The following is a 15,479-nucleotide window of genomic DNA, read 5'->3' as shown; positions in this document are numbered from 1 at the left end:
TCATGAGTTGTGTATGTGATTTATGATAATTTTGGAGACAACAGTTAAGCACTCTGTTTCTTTCTCTAACAAAAGACAGGAACTTGAGCATGTTACTGGTCCAAAAACAGAAAGATTTCTGGCCATAAAAATTGGCAGAAACTTAGGGACCTAAGGTCTGGCATCTTGAGGTCAAAGAATTCAGGAGGGTGCACACTGTCAGAGTAACTGAGTTGGACAAATAAGGTGATGGCAAGTGCTTTGAGTTTAGTCGCTGATATCAGAGTTGACTGAAATTCTTATTTAAAACAAATAAATAAACAAATAAAAACCTAAACAAGAAAATCTCATTAAAGAGGATCACAGGACAAAGTCAAAGACTAACTCCCTTCCACCAAAATGTGAATGACAACACCAAAGAAAAATTTGAGCATTGAACGGTATCTGTCAAAGTCCATGCCAGGGAAGGCTACCATGAAGGTTGGAGGATGTGGATATGTAAACCTCCTTGATTGTAAACACAAAACACAGCGCCCTCTGCTTGGAACGCTAGACTGAAGCAGCAGAGGCACAGTTCCAAACCTGAGCAAAGAATAAGATGAGGACATCCAATTTTGTGAAAAAATGTTGACCAAAAAACAAAACAAAAAATGTTGAGGCCCCATCACCTTTCCCTGCCATCAGGGCAGTGCATTCATGTTCACTGTGTCAAGGCCTCGGCATAGGAGAGCAGGGCCCAATCATCTCCTTCAACATCTATACCTTCTCCAGCTGAAGTTGGGTATCCAGTCATACCTATGGAGAGTAAAGAAAATGGATTTTTCTGTGTAATTTTGCCAGGATCAACTCTTGTTGCTGTGGATTTCTTCACTTGTGCTGTGTCTATGTTACACTTGAGACATCAGATTTTCTGGGACACTGGTTCATTATCTGATCTGAAAGACTAGTATCAAGGCCACCACTGAAGATCTCACAGAGGGGGTAGTAAAATTGCTAGTCTGAGCAAAAATTAACAGAACATTCTCCCTACTCGGGCACTCTGTCAATGGCCAGCTGAAACTGAGCATCTAGTTATTTGGACGAGACTATAAACCATGGTCTATAAACCAAGGTCCAGCATTACAGCACACTTTGTGTTCTGAAAAAGAACCCATGGCAATAGAAGTGTTGTCCTCCGGCAAAATTATGTAGAAAAAATCTACTATGGTAGGTACATAACAGTACATGCTACGCTACAGTAGCGTATTGGGTTATCAACTTATGCTACTGTCAGGCATCTGCCTAGCAAATTTGGTGAAGCATATGTGGATTTGTCTGAACACAGTGATACATGGAGAAACTGAAACATACACACACGTGTGCAGACACTTTGATCCATGTGATCTCTCTCAGTTTATGAAGACGATCTAGAAACAGTCACCCTGCTTTTATACTCTGCTCACTTACTTGTGACATCCCATCTTCATCCCGTCTCCTGAACCCCACCACCCTCTTCTCTCTCTCTCTCTCTCTCTCTCTCTCTCTCTCTCTCTCACCAGCAACAATTTCACAAGAGCCCGCAATGATGCACAAGACTGACGTGTTCACACCGTACGGAGGGCGTCATGTGCACATGGCTGGGTTGGGGGAATCAGCACAATTTCTGACTTAATCAGCTATCCAGTTCTCTGCAACCTAACAAAGAGAACGGGCCTTGCACAGCAAAATGTTGGTGGGGACTGTGTAGTAACGAAACAAAGAATGGACTGTTTAAAAGCTGTAGAGCTTGCTTTGAACCTACCAACTACTGCTGTTGCTGCTGCGTAACTGAAGACGTTTTAGAGAAAGTGGGCCGTTTTCTTCTGATCCTCCTATTACACGACCAACATCTGTTTGCTTGTGGCTTTTGTCGTGGTTGGTGCACGCTGGCTGTTTCCGTGTTTCCAACCGGCCACACTGTGATATTGATCACATCATCTTTAACATGCATATCAGGACTTCTCTTATGCACGCGTGAGGTACAGGAAGAAGCAAACTTTCGTATCTGTTGACCTGGGACATAGAAAAATCTCCACCCTCTACCCCAATATTCATCCTATTGTGTCATGTTTTTCAAGAAGATAACTGCAGCATCAGTTACATGGTAAGTGAAGTGTAGACAAAAACTGGAAATTAAAAATGAAAATGTTGGAAATACTGATGTTCTTAATTAATACAAGACTGCTTTTCCATGTGCTGGACACGATCATCATTTCATTCTGTACTGGCTGATTTTTTTTTGATTTTTTTTTTTAATCAGGTCAAATGTTCAGGTAGGAGGAAATATTTCCCAAAGAGTTGGAACTGGTGTGGTGTGGAGGTAAATGGAAAGGTTCACTTGTTAAAATTCACTAACACAGTGTAGTGCATGCTTCAACTTGTTCATATGGAGCAAAGTGTACTGTAGACGCTGCGCCGACTGAACTGCCGTTCGTCTATTCATTCATCTAGTTGTCACCCACAAAATAGTAAATTTGTAGTGGTAAGGAGGACCAGAATGCAGGACTATCCAGCCATTGTGCACCCCATCTGACTTCAGTGTTTGATTACATCGTATAGTGTTGTACTTCATTTCCAGCAGATTTCTCGATCTGCGCATATTGAATTCAGGGTGACAACTGTCTAGTGGACATGCACGGGTTCTTTTCGGTACCCTAGATACATGGACCCAATCACTAATCATCACCCTTCTCAATGAAGGAAGTCTCCAACACTGCCAGAACTGCTCAAAATCATTCTGAACAAATTACAGATGCAAGTAGATGCCATTACTGCTGAAGAACAGGGTGAGTACTTCGAAGGCAGAAGTACCATCCAACAGGTCTTTAACCAACATGCCGGAAAAAGAATTTTTTGAAAAGGAAAGAGAGAGAGAAAGAGAGAGAGAGAGAGAAGACATCTCCAACACCAGAGGCAGTTTTACCATGTCTTCATCGACTTCAAGAGGGCGTTTAACAGAGTGTGGCAGGAGGTGCTATGGGCTACAATTGAAAAAAAAAAGTGCTTATCAACACCACCCAGCAATTATACTCCAAAGCTCTTTTCGTGCCCATAACAAACATTTCCAAATACACAACAATGTCACATAAAAGTTGAGAAAACACAAATGTCTTAACTCCAAAAGTATAACTAGGCAACATTTGCAAATCTAATCATCTTACAGCTAAAATGACTTTTTTGCCTCCTTTGAGCATATTACAAAAATTAAAAACCGATTTTGGAGATAAATATTTTTTAGGAACATATCTATTTCGTAACTGATCATAATTGGAACATTCCATTATAAAATGAAAATCATCACCAATCACAGACATGTTACAAACCTTACAAAACCGTAACTCTCGTGGTATGCCTTTGTGTCTCCCTGTTTCTATTTCCAGCTTATGATTACTACTTCGAAATCTGAAGAAGCTGATAACATAATTATCAGGCATTTGACTTATATATTTTTTCTCTACCAAATCCACTTTTGAAATTTCGATAAAACAAACATTTACTACTCGCCTCTAGAGCATGTCTCCATAGATTTTGAAACACACACACACACACAAACCAACGCTGGTATGACTACGTAACAAGATCCACTGGGCTTACCAAAACAATCTTACAAGGAACTGTTGGAGTGAAACCAGCGGAGGGGAGGGCAGTAAAGACAACAAGCGATAAGTGATGGTCTGACACCAATTTGGAACGGACGGGGGAAAATAACCCATTCATTACTAACATTTTGCTGTTGGAGGGAGGTGGCAGAGGCAGAATGGTTAAAACGCCCAGCTGCCAAAATAAAGAGTCTGTGAGGGTGTGAGTTCGAATCCCGCTCTCGCCCTTTCTCCCAAGTTTGACTGGAAAATCAAATTGAGAGTCTAGTCATTCGGATGAGACCACTGAGATCGTACGTTTATAGGTCAGTGGATGAGACGATAAACCGAGGTCCCATGCGCAGCACGCAGTTGGCGCAGTGAAAAAGAACCCGTGGCAACGACAGTGTTTTCCTCTGGCAAAATTCTCAGTGTAGAAGAAATCGACTCTGATAGGCACACAAATATATAAGCATGCACTCAGGGCCTGACTAAGCGAGTTGGGTTACGCCGCAGGTCAGGCATCTGTTGAGCAGTTGTGGTGTAGTGTGTATGGATTTGTCCGAACGCAGTCACGTGACGCCTCCTAGAGAAGCTAAAACTGAAAATGAGACCTATAGGCTTTGACCATGACCCTTCTTTCGCTAAGCCTGTGCAGCCTGTTGTTCTTTTCTCTCGTGACGTTACCTGGGGATGTAATGGGGAGGTGTGCACAATATAGGCCTGGGAAACAATATACAGTGTCAGCTGTGACAACAGCAGCACTAAAATTGTGTTCTAATGACACAACCGCAAAACTGAATTGAGTTTCCAGACCCGGGTATTTTGATGGTTCAGTTGCATGAGCGAATTCAGCAGCGCCAAGCTAGTTTGCTTGTCGGCGAAGAATGTCCCTTTCTCTTCGGTAAACTACATTCCGTGGGTGGTTCTTTTTATATATATATATATATATATATATATATACATATATATATATATATATATATATAACTGAATCAAGCGTGTGTCCCGGCGGTGTGTGTGTGTGTGTCAGTGAGTCTGAGCCAAAGAGAGAGAAAGAGCCGAAGGGAACAGTTCAGCCCGGAAAGTGGAACGTGCACTGAGTATACTTGTCAGTGAACGTACGTGCGACTGAGTCGCAGTCCACGGCGAACGAAGAACTAAGAAGTCAGGAGCGGGTGAGTTCTGGGATGGGTGGCCGGAACCTTTCTCACTTTTTACACCGTCGACACAGCCACCACAAAGCCGGGTGGTAGGTTTTAACTTTCAAGTGGGGGAGCGCCCACGGGACTGATTCGAACTGGTGGCGGCAACTTCAGTTCCGCGGAACAGTCATGCGTGCGCCATGTCAACTTATATCTGTATCTCCGGCAGTATATCTATACCTATATTTGTTGGTGGGTGGGTGGGTACACTCTGCGTGACATGCCAGCGGGTCAGTAAATTTCATAACGGGTTCGGTTGCACATAAAATGTTTAAACCATCTTTTGAACTGAATTCGACTGAGAGAGAGAGAGAGAGAGAGAGAGAGAGAGAGAGAGAGAGAGAGAGAGGTTAGTCAGCTAAGAATAACAAACTAGCAGCACCATAGGCGTTTTAACCTTTTAGATCAGTTCATTTCAGACGGAGCTCCGTACGCCGGGCCATCCACTTTTCACTAAGTTCCCAATTTGCTCAGCAGACTCCGATCTACGACCCGGCTGCAGCTGTGGACTTTCACACTGACGTTCAACTGATTCGTCAGAACCCAGTCCACTGGTGCCAAGGAAGAAGGATTGTAGGTAATACTGACAGGAACCTGACAATGACATCCCTGAAAGTCACCCAGTCCTACAAAACAACAACAACAAAACCGATACATTAGAACCCCACAACGGACCTCCCACGCCCTTTTAAATAGAATGGACCAAACCAATGGCCGTGCAGCTGATGCCACCGAACCGGACGCAGTCGCCATGCCAGTCCTCCCAAACCGCGCGCTGTCAACGCAGTAAACCTGTCGTGTGTGTCAGTGTGTGTGTGTGTGTGTGTGTGTGTGTGTGTGGTGTGTGTGTGTGTGTGTGTGTGTGTGTGCGGTGACAGCGGCCACCGACGGCAGAACACATCATCCCGACTGAACAATGCATACCGTGCAACCTTCATCGAACCAACAACCCAGCCCTGAACAACTTGATCTTCAGGGCGACAACAGGTCATTACTGAAACTCCATCAACTCCAACGGAGGCACCGACCACTCAACTGACACCGAACAGCAGCTTATGGGTCCACGGGAAGATTCCCTCTGGACTCTGACGCCAGCTATATATTCGGACTTTTTTTTTTTTTTTAAGTCCATGAACACCATCTCCAAGACCTCTGCCCTGAGGAGCCGTGGTTTGCCTTTATCAGGGCTTCAACCAATATGGGTCGTTGTCCGCCGACACATCAGTGACGACCACTGATGATAAAACCAGGGCTCAGATAGGGACCTGGAACATCTGCACCCAGTTTCAGTTTCAGTAGCTCAAGGAGGCGTCACTGCATTCGGACAAATCCATATACTCTACACCACATCTGCCAAGCAGATGCCTGACCAGCAGCGTAACCCAACCCTTTGTCAGGCCTTGAGAAAAAAAGGTGAATAAATAATAGATACGCTTACATAAATAAATAAGTAAATAAATAAATAATAATTATGATATAAAAAAGGTAGTAGTAATGGTAATAATAATAAAAAATAAATAAATAAATAAATAAGACAACAATGATGGTAAATAAGCAAATAAATGTAAAACATGAAGACACACATTCACCGTCGCACATACACCCACACATGCATAACAGATATGCACCAAACATGCAGTTTCACAGTTATGAAAGCACAGTCAAATACATATAAACGTACATGAGCTGCAACACACACACACACACACACACACACACACACACACACACACACACACACACACACACACACATTACCCTGCACCTCCTCTACCCCCCTCCTCCACACACTCATTTCTGGTCTATGTATCCCAGCTTCCACGGCACACACACACACACACACACACGCACACACACAAACGCTTACTTGTACAAGCACACACACACACGCCCATATCTCCCACCCCCAACCCCCCCCCCCCACACACGCACACACACACACAAACGCTTACTTGTACAAGCACACACACACACACACCCATATCTCCCACCCCCAACCCCCCACACATATATACAAAGATATATATATATATAATATATACGTTCCAATATCCTGTTGCTCCCACAGTGTAGGCATGCATACACTCACATACCTCATCCTCTACCCCACCTCCTCCCCGCACCCCCACCTCCCCCTCACACCCACCCACCCACCCCCACACACACACATATGCACAGAACTCTTCTGACACTTGTGTACACTTACACTCTCACGCATGCACAAACGCACTCAAAAACACAGACCCACACATACACAAAAACACACACATACACACACGCACAGAGGCTGCCACTGATTGGCCGCAAGAGGGATGGGAAAAGATCTCTGATGCCAAGAACATGGCGTCTAGTGTGTTGCTCAGTCTATTGTATTTGGAAAAGCCCACAGAGACTCTGTTCCGTTTTGAAGAAATTTGCGCAATGTTGGTTTAATGATGCCGATATTTGTTTGATTTGCAAAGCATCGTGCTCTACCTTTCATGTTAGACTTACGGCCGCTCCCTCTCTCTGCAAGTTTTATTTCTTTGAGGCGATCGATGGTGTGATGGCCTTGTACCTGTTCTTTTTGATATTCTTTGACTTTTCTGAGGATTTCCTATTTTCCTAGATGTAGGCCGCTCGTTGGTGTTGCGTTACCAGCAAGTCTGTCAGCTCGCTCATTTCCCTTAACTCCTGCATGTCCCGGGCAGTATGACCATGTGAGTTTTTTTAATCTGAAAGTTGCGCATTGCCTTATGCCACTCTGGGCTTCCCATTCCGTTTTCAATTTTCTGTATGAGGTTCATTGAGTCGGTTAGAATCATGACATGTTGGTTTCCGGGCGTATGGATGGACGATAGCCACTGGAGGGCATGTGTCACAGCTTCAACTTCCATCGTTAGGCTGGAGGTTGTGACTTTGTAGGCAGCATTCTCTTCCCTAACTGTTTTTCCATTTTGTTTCGCAGTGAATCCCCAACCGGATTGGTCTTTGGTGACTTAGCCATCTGTGTATATGATGATGTCCTCTTCTTTATTGTTTTCTTCTATGAGTAGCTTCACTTCTGCATCAGTTTTGCCCTCTGGCCATCAGTTCCCGACAATGTCTTCCTAGAGTGGGTGAAATGGTTGTGTTGAATAGATGGTTGAGCACCTGCACCCAGAACATGACGAGTAGAGCAGAATAGCCCAAGATGCAAGTAAAAAGAAAAGACAGATCGGCCTTTTCACAAACTACTGCAGTTCTGTTTCAGAACAGTCGTAGCTGAGAGTACGTGATTCTTTCTTCCATTGTCGTTTAAACCGGACGCACAACATACAACACACAAAAGACATCACACCCAAGAGTCAAAAGACATCACACCCAGGAGTCATTCAGCTTTCGTCTTCTATGGTTTCGGTTGTGCAAATCGGGTTTAAAAAAAAAATCAACTTAAAGACATGAGACACGGGGTATGGCTCAAAAAGCAACGTTCGGTTTGAATAGTTTTATTTTCCAACATGGGCATAATTTTCAAACGGTTTAAAAGGGTGACAACTCAATTTACGCAGTTGGGTTTGCTTTGTTGACAGAAGCAGCGTTGTGCTGACTGTGACAGATTGATAAAGTCTACGCATATCGTCTGTCATTTTGTGGAAGAGGAATCGAATGATTCTACAGCTTGTGGGCTCAAGAATGAGAATTCGAATAAAGACTAGGGTAGTCATTGCGTACTTAATTGCCGTGTGCTGTGGGACAATTTTCTTTGGCGTTTACTTTCTCTCTGTTCCTCAGCTGCCGTCGGCAAAATCAGTGAGTGACAGCTGTTTGTGTTTTGTTTACTGAGAACACACACACACACACACACACACACACACACACACACACACACACACACACACTGCCACGCGTCGGTACATCTGACAAAAATTGTGTGCAATATTTTAATAAAGTCCATTGTGTCGTTCCCCCCGTCCCCCCCCCCCCCCCCACACCCACACCCTCCCCCGGTGTTTGTTGTTGTTTTTGTCTTTTCCCCGTTACTACTGCCTATGTAAATTGAATTGAAAACATATTTGTTTAAAGAATGTTATTTTAAAAATATAATATATATATATATATTATATATATAATATACATGCCAAAACGTGTTGCTTTCATTTTAAAGATTGTCAAAGGTATATGCTATGCAATGGTTGCAGGCATATGTATTTTCATTTCAAGTTTCAACTTCAAAATGCGAAGAAAATGATTTTTAATAGACTGACAGATTCTAATCTGTTGGCTGACCCTGTTGACCAGATACTTATTTTGATGATGGTCAGGAGAAGTGTGTTAAAATTGCCTATTTTGTCAGTTAGATTCTCCAGGTCCAACAGTTTACAGCTATCAACTCAAAATTGGGTTTGGTATGGCATCTCAACAGGACTTGAAGTGGGGTCTACCCATTAATGGCATCCTTACCCAGTTGAAGACATCAAAATCCTTGAAAGAGTGCGGTTTGTGCAATCTGCCTTGTCTCCCAGGCATTCAGTGCTGAGATGGTTGAGGTTTTGAACTGGCCACCCATGGCCGCAAGTAGATGATCAAGGCTAACAGGAATAAACTACTGTCTTCTGATTCCACCCTTTCACTGCCAGGAAAATAAGATTTAAGTGAAATCTATTTGCCAGGGTTTTTTTCCACAAAAAACAGGTATAAATTTTCAAAAAATTCTGTGCTCTTTGTTACTGGAGAAAGACCCATAAAAGTATATATTTTCTGAAAGGTAAATGAATAAAGAACACAAAACACATGATGTTTTCCCATTTTGTATATTTTTAGTGACATGCTGTTGTTTTGAAATCAGTGTTTTGTTTTTTGTCACATTTTCAACTTGTTCATTACTAACATTATTCAGGTAATTTGCACAAAAGTATCATTTTCTGGACAAATGGATATCTACATACACAAAATCATACTAGAACAACCACAATAAAAAAAAAAAAAGAAAAAAAAAGAGATAGATATATAATGCATTGTGACTTCTCCAAGTGATAATGTGGATGAGAGGCCACGCCCCCTCAGTCTCCACCCCCCTCCTCTTCACCCCTCTCACACGGTCACTTTATCCAGTTCTCATCAAACTGCGTTGGCTGAGTGCCAAGAATATCGCTCACACTGTCCTGCCAATAATTCAGTCACTTTCTGATTCTGCTAAGGTTGCACAGCCGGTATCACTCAATGATAGTCGTATCTTGGCCACTCTCTTGATTGCTCCCTTTATTTTCTATCAAATCGTCCTATAAATGTTCATCACTGTCTTCTTCAAGTTTACGCTTCAATTCTTTCTGAGCATCAGCAGAAGAAAGCAATCTTGGTTGATTTAGTTCGCTACGATCGCATGTCTTGAGCACGGCATCAGTCCGACATTTTGTTGAGCGAGCGAGGAGAGGAACCAGGCAAACACTGGGACAGTAACCCAACCAAAACGTTCAAATAAAGGACTGATGTAGATGGGTTTCTAGCTATGAATAGAATCCAGAAAGATTCCCCAAGCTAAAGCTACCAGCATTTTTGTCAGCGAACTGAATGCAAAGCAGGGAAAAGTCAGAATATTTCAATGACGAAGCGAAGCGTACATGCTTGCCATGACGAGTTATCTCGTCATATAGGCAGCCTAGGGGTTAACACAAAGTATCTCCCGCCGATCCCACTAGCTGCCCTATGACACTCTATCAGTAACAACCAGCACCACGAACAGGCAGAGTGTCTTTCCCAGAACAATAGAACAATACCAGAATGGAACAGCATGCCTGAAGAACTGCGCCCTGCCTGACAAGCTGACAGTGCAGGCTGGTCCTCCACTGGCTCCAGTAATCTGTGAGAGGGGTCTTGGATTGGGGGGTTATATATGTGTACATTGCCTTTGTTTCCCATCTGTAGCCTATGAACTGTATCTTGTAAGTTTTTGAAGTTTTCACTACAGTAAATGCAGCACCATGTGTGCTTGGGCACAGCACTATTGAGTTCAATATTGAGCCTGTTACTGGTGTTAGAAGGTAGCAGCTCTTCACTCTGCAGAACTTCCTTAGCTTTGTGCCTGTTCAAGGCGTGTCCATTTTAGAAGAAATTTTTTTTTACTTACGTTGTTATCTGAAAAATGTTTTGTTTCATTGATGTTATTTTTGACTCACTTGTGTAAACAAAGTGAGTCTATGTTTTAACCCGGTGTTCGGTTGTCTGTGTGTGTGTGTGTGTCTGTGTGTCCGTGGTAAACTTTAACATTGACATTTTCTCTGCAAATACTTTGTCAGTCGACACCAAATTAGGCATAAAAATAGGAAAAATTCAGTTCTTTCCAGTCATCTTGTTTAAAACAATATTGCACCTCTGGGATGGGCACAAAAAAATAAAAAATGAAGCCTAATTATATGCAAACTGCATTTACTGTTGTATTCATATTTTTTGTATTCTCTAAACTTGGCACTTTGATCTGATATTCTGACCCAACAACAAGAGCAGTCATTATTATCATTTTTTGTTCAAACAGGAACTTCTTTTGCTAAGCATGGAAGTTTTATTTATTTTGCAAACGTTTTGGTGCAGATAGTAAAAAAGGGAAATTACTAATTAATGCTAGGGGACTTAATTTGCTTTAAACTGATCTTTCTCATCTTAAACATTACATTTTGAAACAAGAGAGGCAAGGCCTTCAAGACTCACTTGTGATGCACTTTTTAAAAAAATCCAAGCTTTTTATGTATTGAGTATAATTTCAAAATGTAATGTTTAAGATGAGAAAGATCAGTTTAAAGCAAACTAAGTCCCCCAGCAGAGTAATTTCCCTTGTTTTACTGTCTGCACCAAAACGTTTGCAATAAACAAAACTTCCGTGCTTAGCAAAAGAAGTTCCTGTTTGAACAAAAAATGATAATAATGACAGATCTTATGTTGGGTCGAATATCAGATCAAAGTGCCAAGTTTAGAGAATATAAAAAATATAAATATAACAGTAAATGCATTATACTCAATACATAAAAAGCTTGGATTTTTTTAAAAAGTGTATCACAAGTGAGTCTTGACGGCCTTGCCTCTCTTGTTTAATTCTTAATTTCATTGATTTCATGAATTACTTTTTGTTTCTTTTTATGAATTACCTTTCTTCAAAAAAGGCATGTTGCCATGTCATATAGAGATCTCTGTCAGGAACAGGATGGGCTTGACAACTCAGTCACTGATCAGTGGGACACACCTTTTTCTTTTGCTCTGATCCTCTCTCTTTCACCCCCACTCTCCTCTGACTTGCATCCGTACGATTTATCATCATCATAATTGTTGTTATTTATTATATATATATATATATAATTTTTTTTATTTTACAATTAGTGAATGGGTTGATCTCTTTATTATTTTTTCAACATTATTTTAAGATGCAATATATATACTATGTTGACACAGTTGTTTCAAACTAGTGCCACAAACTTGCTGATTGGAAAAGCGAGAATTCATTGGTCAGTTTGGTGGTTATGGTATTCATCTGATAGAAAACACCACCACAGTGCACAGGTAATCAACTTTGAAAATTTTACAAGTATATATATGATATATGTTATGATATATTATTAGTTATTAGTATTATTTTGTGCTTCATATATTTTGGTTTTTGTGTGTGCAGCGTAATGGAATAGAACGAGCAGCCAGAGATAGCTGGTCAGAAGTCCAGCATCATGAAAGGAACAGTCCACTCCGTTTCAAAGGAGAACTACAAAAACCAGGTGCTTTACTGTGCTGTGATTTTGTTCCTTGATAAAGTGGTTATGAAGCTCACAATACATTAATTAAAAATTGGAACCCTGAAAGTTTGCATTTTGACTATCACAACTGAGTGTGACCAGTTGGTCTGGCAAGTGGTTAAGAAATTCTGTTGATCTGTCAGAATTAAAAGAAAATTATCAGCCAAAATACAAGCCAACACTGATATTTAGAACACTTTCAGTTCATTCTGATTTATGTTTTGTTATTGTACAGAAGTTTACTACAATTAATAAGGTAAAAATAAAATAGAACGACTGTAAAACCTGAGTGACTACTAATGACTACTGTTAACTTTCTATCTTAGATCAATAGAACTAGAAGACATTAAAAAAGAACGAAGAAAGAAGGAGATTGAAGAAAAACACAAAAAATAAATTAATTGTAAATTATGAAAAAAAACCTTGTTACCATGAATGCTGCTAAATTTCCATTTTCGATGATATAAGCTGATTATATACCATTCAAGATAAAGACAATTAAGTAAATTAATTTCACTTAAAAACAGACTTGTAACCAAAAAGGTAGTCATAGTGTGTACTCTGGTAGAGCTACTCGGCATTTATCTCCTGTGTGTTCGTTCTTTTGCTTAACATTTATCCACATTTGTGATTTTAGACAAAAATATATCATCTCCCCCACCCCATGCATGCCTTAAATCATCACTACTTTCCCAGTTCCTCGCACATCAATTAGCATTTAAAAAAATTTTTTTTTTTTTTTTTTTAAAGAAAAAAGAATATAAATAAAATGAAATAACTAGTCAACCAGTAGAATTACAACAAATAGCCAGTTGGGCTCAAGATTAAACTCTGAACTATTTCAAACACATGTTGATTATCATATAAGACACTTCTAATGGAAGCAGATGGAACTGCAGATTTTGTAAATGACATAGGTAAATATGGTTTTAACTGTTCACATTTATGGATGATATGCAAGGGAGTAATTTTATAGCTGCAAATGCAATTCACATAAGAAGTATATTTTGTTTTTATGGCATCTGTATACCAGACTGGTGAGCCTTCTGCTACTGTGATGTCCTTTTGTTTTAAAAGAACACATGCGATCAATTTTGCGCGAGTTATTGTCAGGGTCAGACTCCTGTTTCAGTTTATTGACAGTGTCCCAGCAAGTTTTCTCCAGTAGAGAATAACCTTGTAATGAATATGGAATACAAATCTCTATGGCATTGTAGATGTTCACTGCACCTTTTTTCGCACATCGATCCACCCGCTCATTTCCTACAATTGCTTTGTGAGAAGGGATCCATCAAAAGTTAATCTCAGTACCAGTACCACAGATGGTCAAAACATGAATTATATGACAAATATCTGTTACGAGTTCTCTGCTTGTCTTGAAATTAAAAGATTTTAATGCTTGTAATACAGATTTAAAATTGACACAAAATAACACTTGAAATATGGTAATGGGAAGATCTAGTAAGTGATTTAATCCCATTAATATAGCCATCAGTTCTGCTGTGAATATAGAAAAATCTTTACCGATATGATAGTACTTCTCTACTTTTAATGACGGAATTATAAATGCTGCACCAGCCTGATTGTAATCAAGTACTGAACCATCTGTATATACTTTAAGGTGATTTGGGTAATTTTCTTGAATGTGAGATTTAACAAAAGCAGGGAGAGCAGGGCCTTCAGCTTTCTTTAAATCTAGGTAATTAATGTCAAAGGTTGCATTGTTCATCTCCCATTTAGGTATTGTCATGTTTGATGATCAGGGGCAGTTTGATTTGGGTTCACTCCTGATGTTTGAAATATGCCAGAGGTATAAGTACCTATAGTTGTGAGGGAGTGAATAGACTATGCTCTTTGTTTTAGGGAAATGAAGGTTTGATTTTAAACTGATCTACACAATATTTGAATTTTGAACTGTTGTACTTCTCAAGATATTTAGCTGATGCAAGTTTCATCTGTTCTTCAAACAGTAATACTTTAATTTCTGTGTATGTTTTTAAGGTTGAAGCATGAACTGGAACACCAATAGCAAGCTTATATGCTTTACTATCCACACTTTGTAATTTCTTTAACATGTATTTTGGTGCAGAAAAGAATGCCTCTTGTGCATAGGTTAGCTTTGAGCGTACTAGCGATGTTGCTAGGTGGATAAGTACAGAGGTATCCTGACCGCAGTGTTGCCTGCTAACAATTTTTAATAAGTTGAAGCTTTTTCTAGCCTTTGTCAAGAGATTTTCCAAGTGTTTATTCCATGTCAGTTTTGATGTGAGATATACGCCAAGGAATTTTACTGCTTGTTTACATTCTAACACTGACCCATCTATTTTAAAAATAGGTAATGTGTCTGGGTTAAAACCAGGATTAAACAGAACCATGCATGATTTTTCTGGCTGCAGAGTCAAACCGTTTTCTGACATATAGTTAGTTAGCTTATTTAGTTCTTCTTGGTATTTATAACCTCTTTGCATAATTCATCGATGTGAGAGGGGTATTTCTTTTTCTTTGTTAGTTTCATCCATATGCATATATAGTCGGCATATTGTACCTTTTCAACATTATTTGATAAAGACTCTGGAAGATCGTGAGTTAAGATGTTGAAAAGTATTGGTGCGATCACCGATCCTTGTGGGATTCCCATGTCAAGTGATCTGGAGTTAGAGTAAGTATTTTTTACCGTTGTTTTGATTATTCTGTTGCTTAAAAAAGCTTTGGAATAATTAAACATGCGGCATTATAAACTAATTGAATTTTTTTTTTTTATAGAGTAATCTTGAATGCCATACTTGGTCATGCTCCTTTTTTATGTCAAAGAAGGTGGCTAGCACATTTTTTCTACCAGCAAATTGATGTTTTATCTGGTTAGTGATTTTAGCTGGGTGGTCAACTGCTGTTCTCCCTTTTCTAAAACCTGCTTGGTTAACTGGAATTACATTGCAATGAAGAAGCCTGTTTAGCGAGAGAAATGT

At 40.2% G+C, this 15,479-nt stretch overlaps 1 protein-coding gene across 1 annotated transcript in view; it reads left to right on the top strand.

Annotated features, from left to right (window-relative positions):
• The first annotated feature begins 8,319 nt into the window (after positions 1-8,319).
• The window catches only part of LOC143290386 (uncharacterized), a 21,572-nt gene continuing 14,412 nt past the window's right edge, over positions 8,320-15,479 (top strand). The window contains exons 1-2 of the mRNA XM_076599780.1: positions 8,320-8,551; positions 12,396-12,495. Of these exons, the coding sequence (XP_076455895.1) occupies positions 8,408-8,551; positions 12,396-12,495 (244 nt within the window). The 5' untranslated portion in view covers positions 8,320-8,407. The remainder of the gene's footprint in view (positions 8,552-12,395; positions 12,496-15,479) is intronic.

The sequence above is a fragment of the Babylonia areolata genome, chromosome 15 (assembly GCF_041734735.1).
Source record: "Babylonia areolata isolate BAREFJ2019XMU chromosome 15, ASM4173473v1, whole genome shotgun sequence".
NCBI classification, from domain to species: Eukaryota; Metazoa; Mollusca; class Gastropoda; order Neogastropoda; family Buccinidae; genus Babylonia; species Babylonia areolata.
Note: the sequence above shows the minus strand (reverse complement) of the source record. Positions and strands in the feature narration are given on the sequence as shown.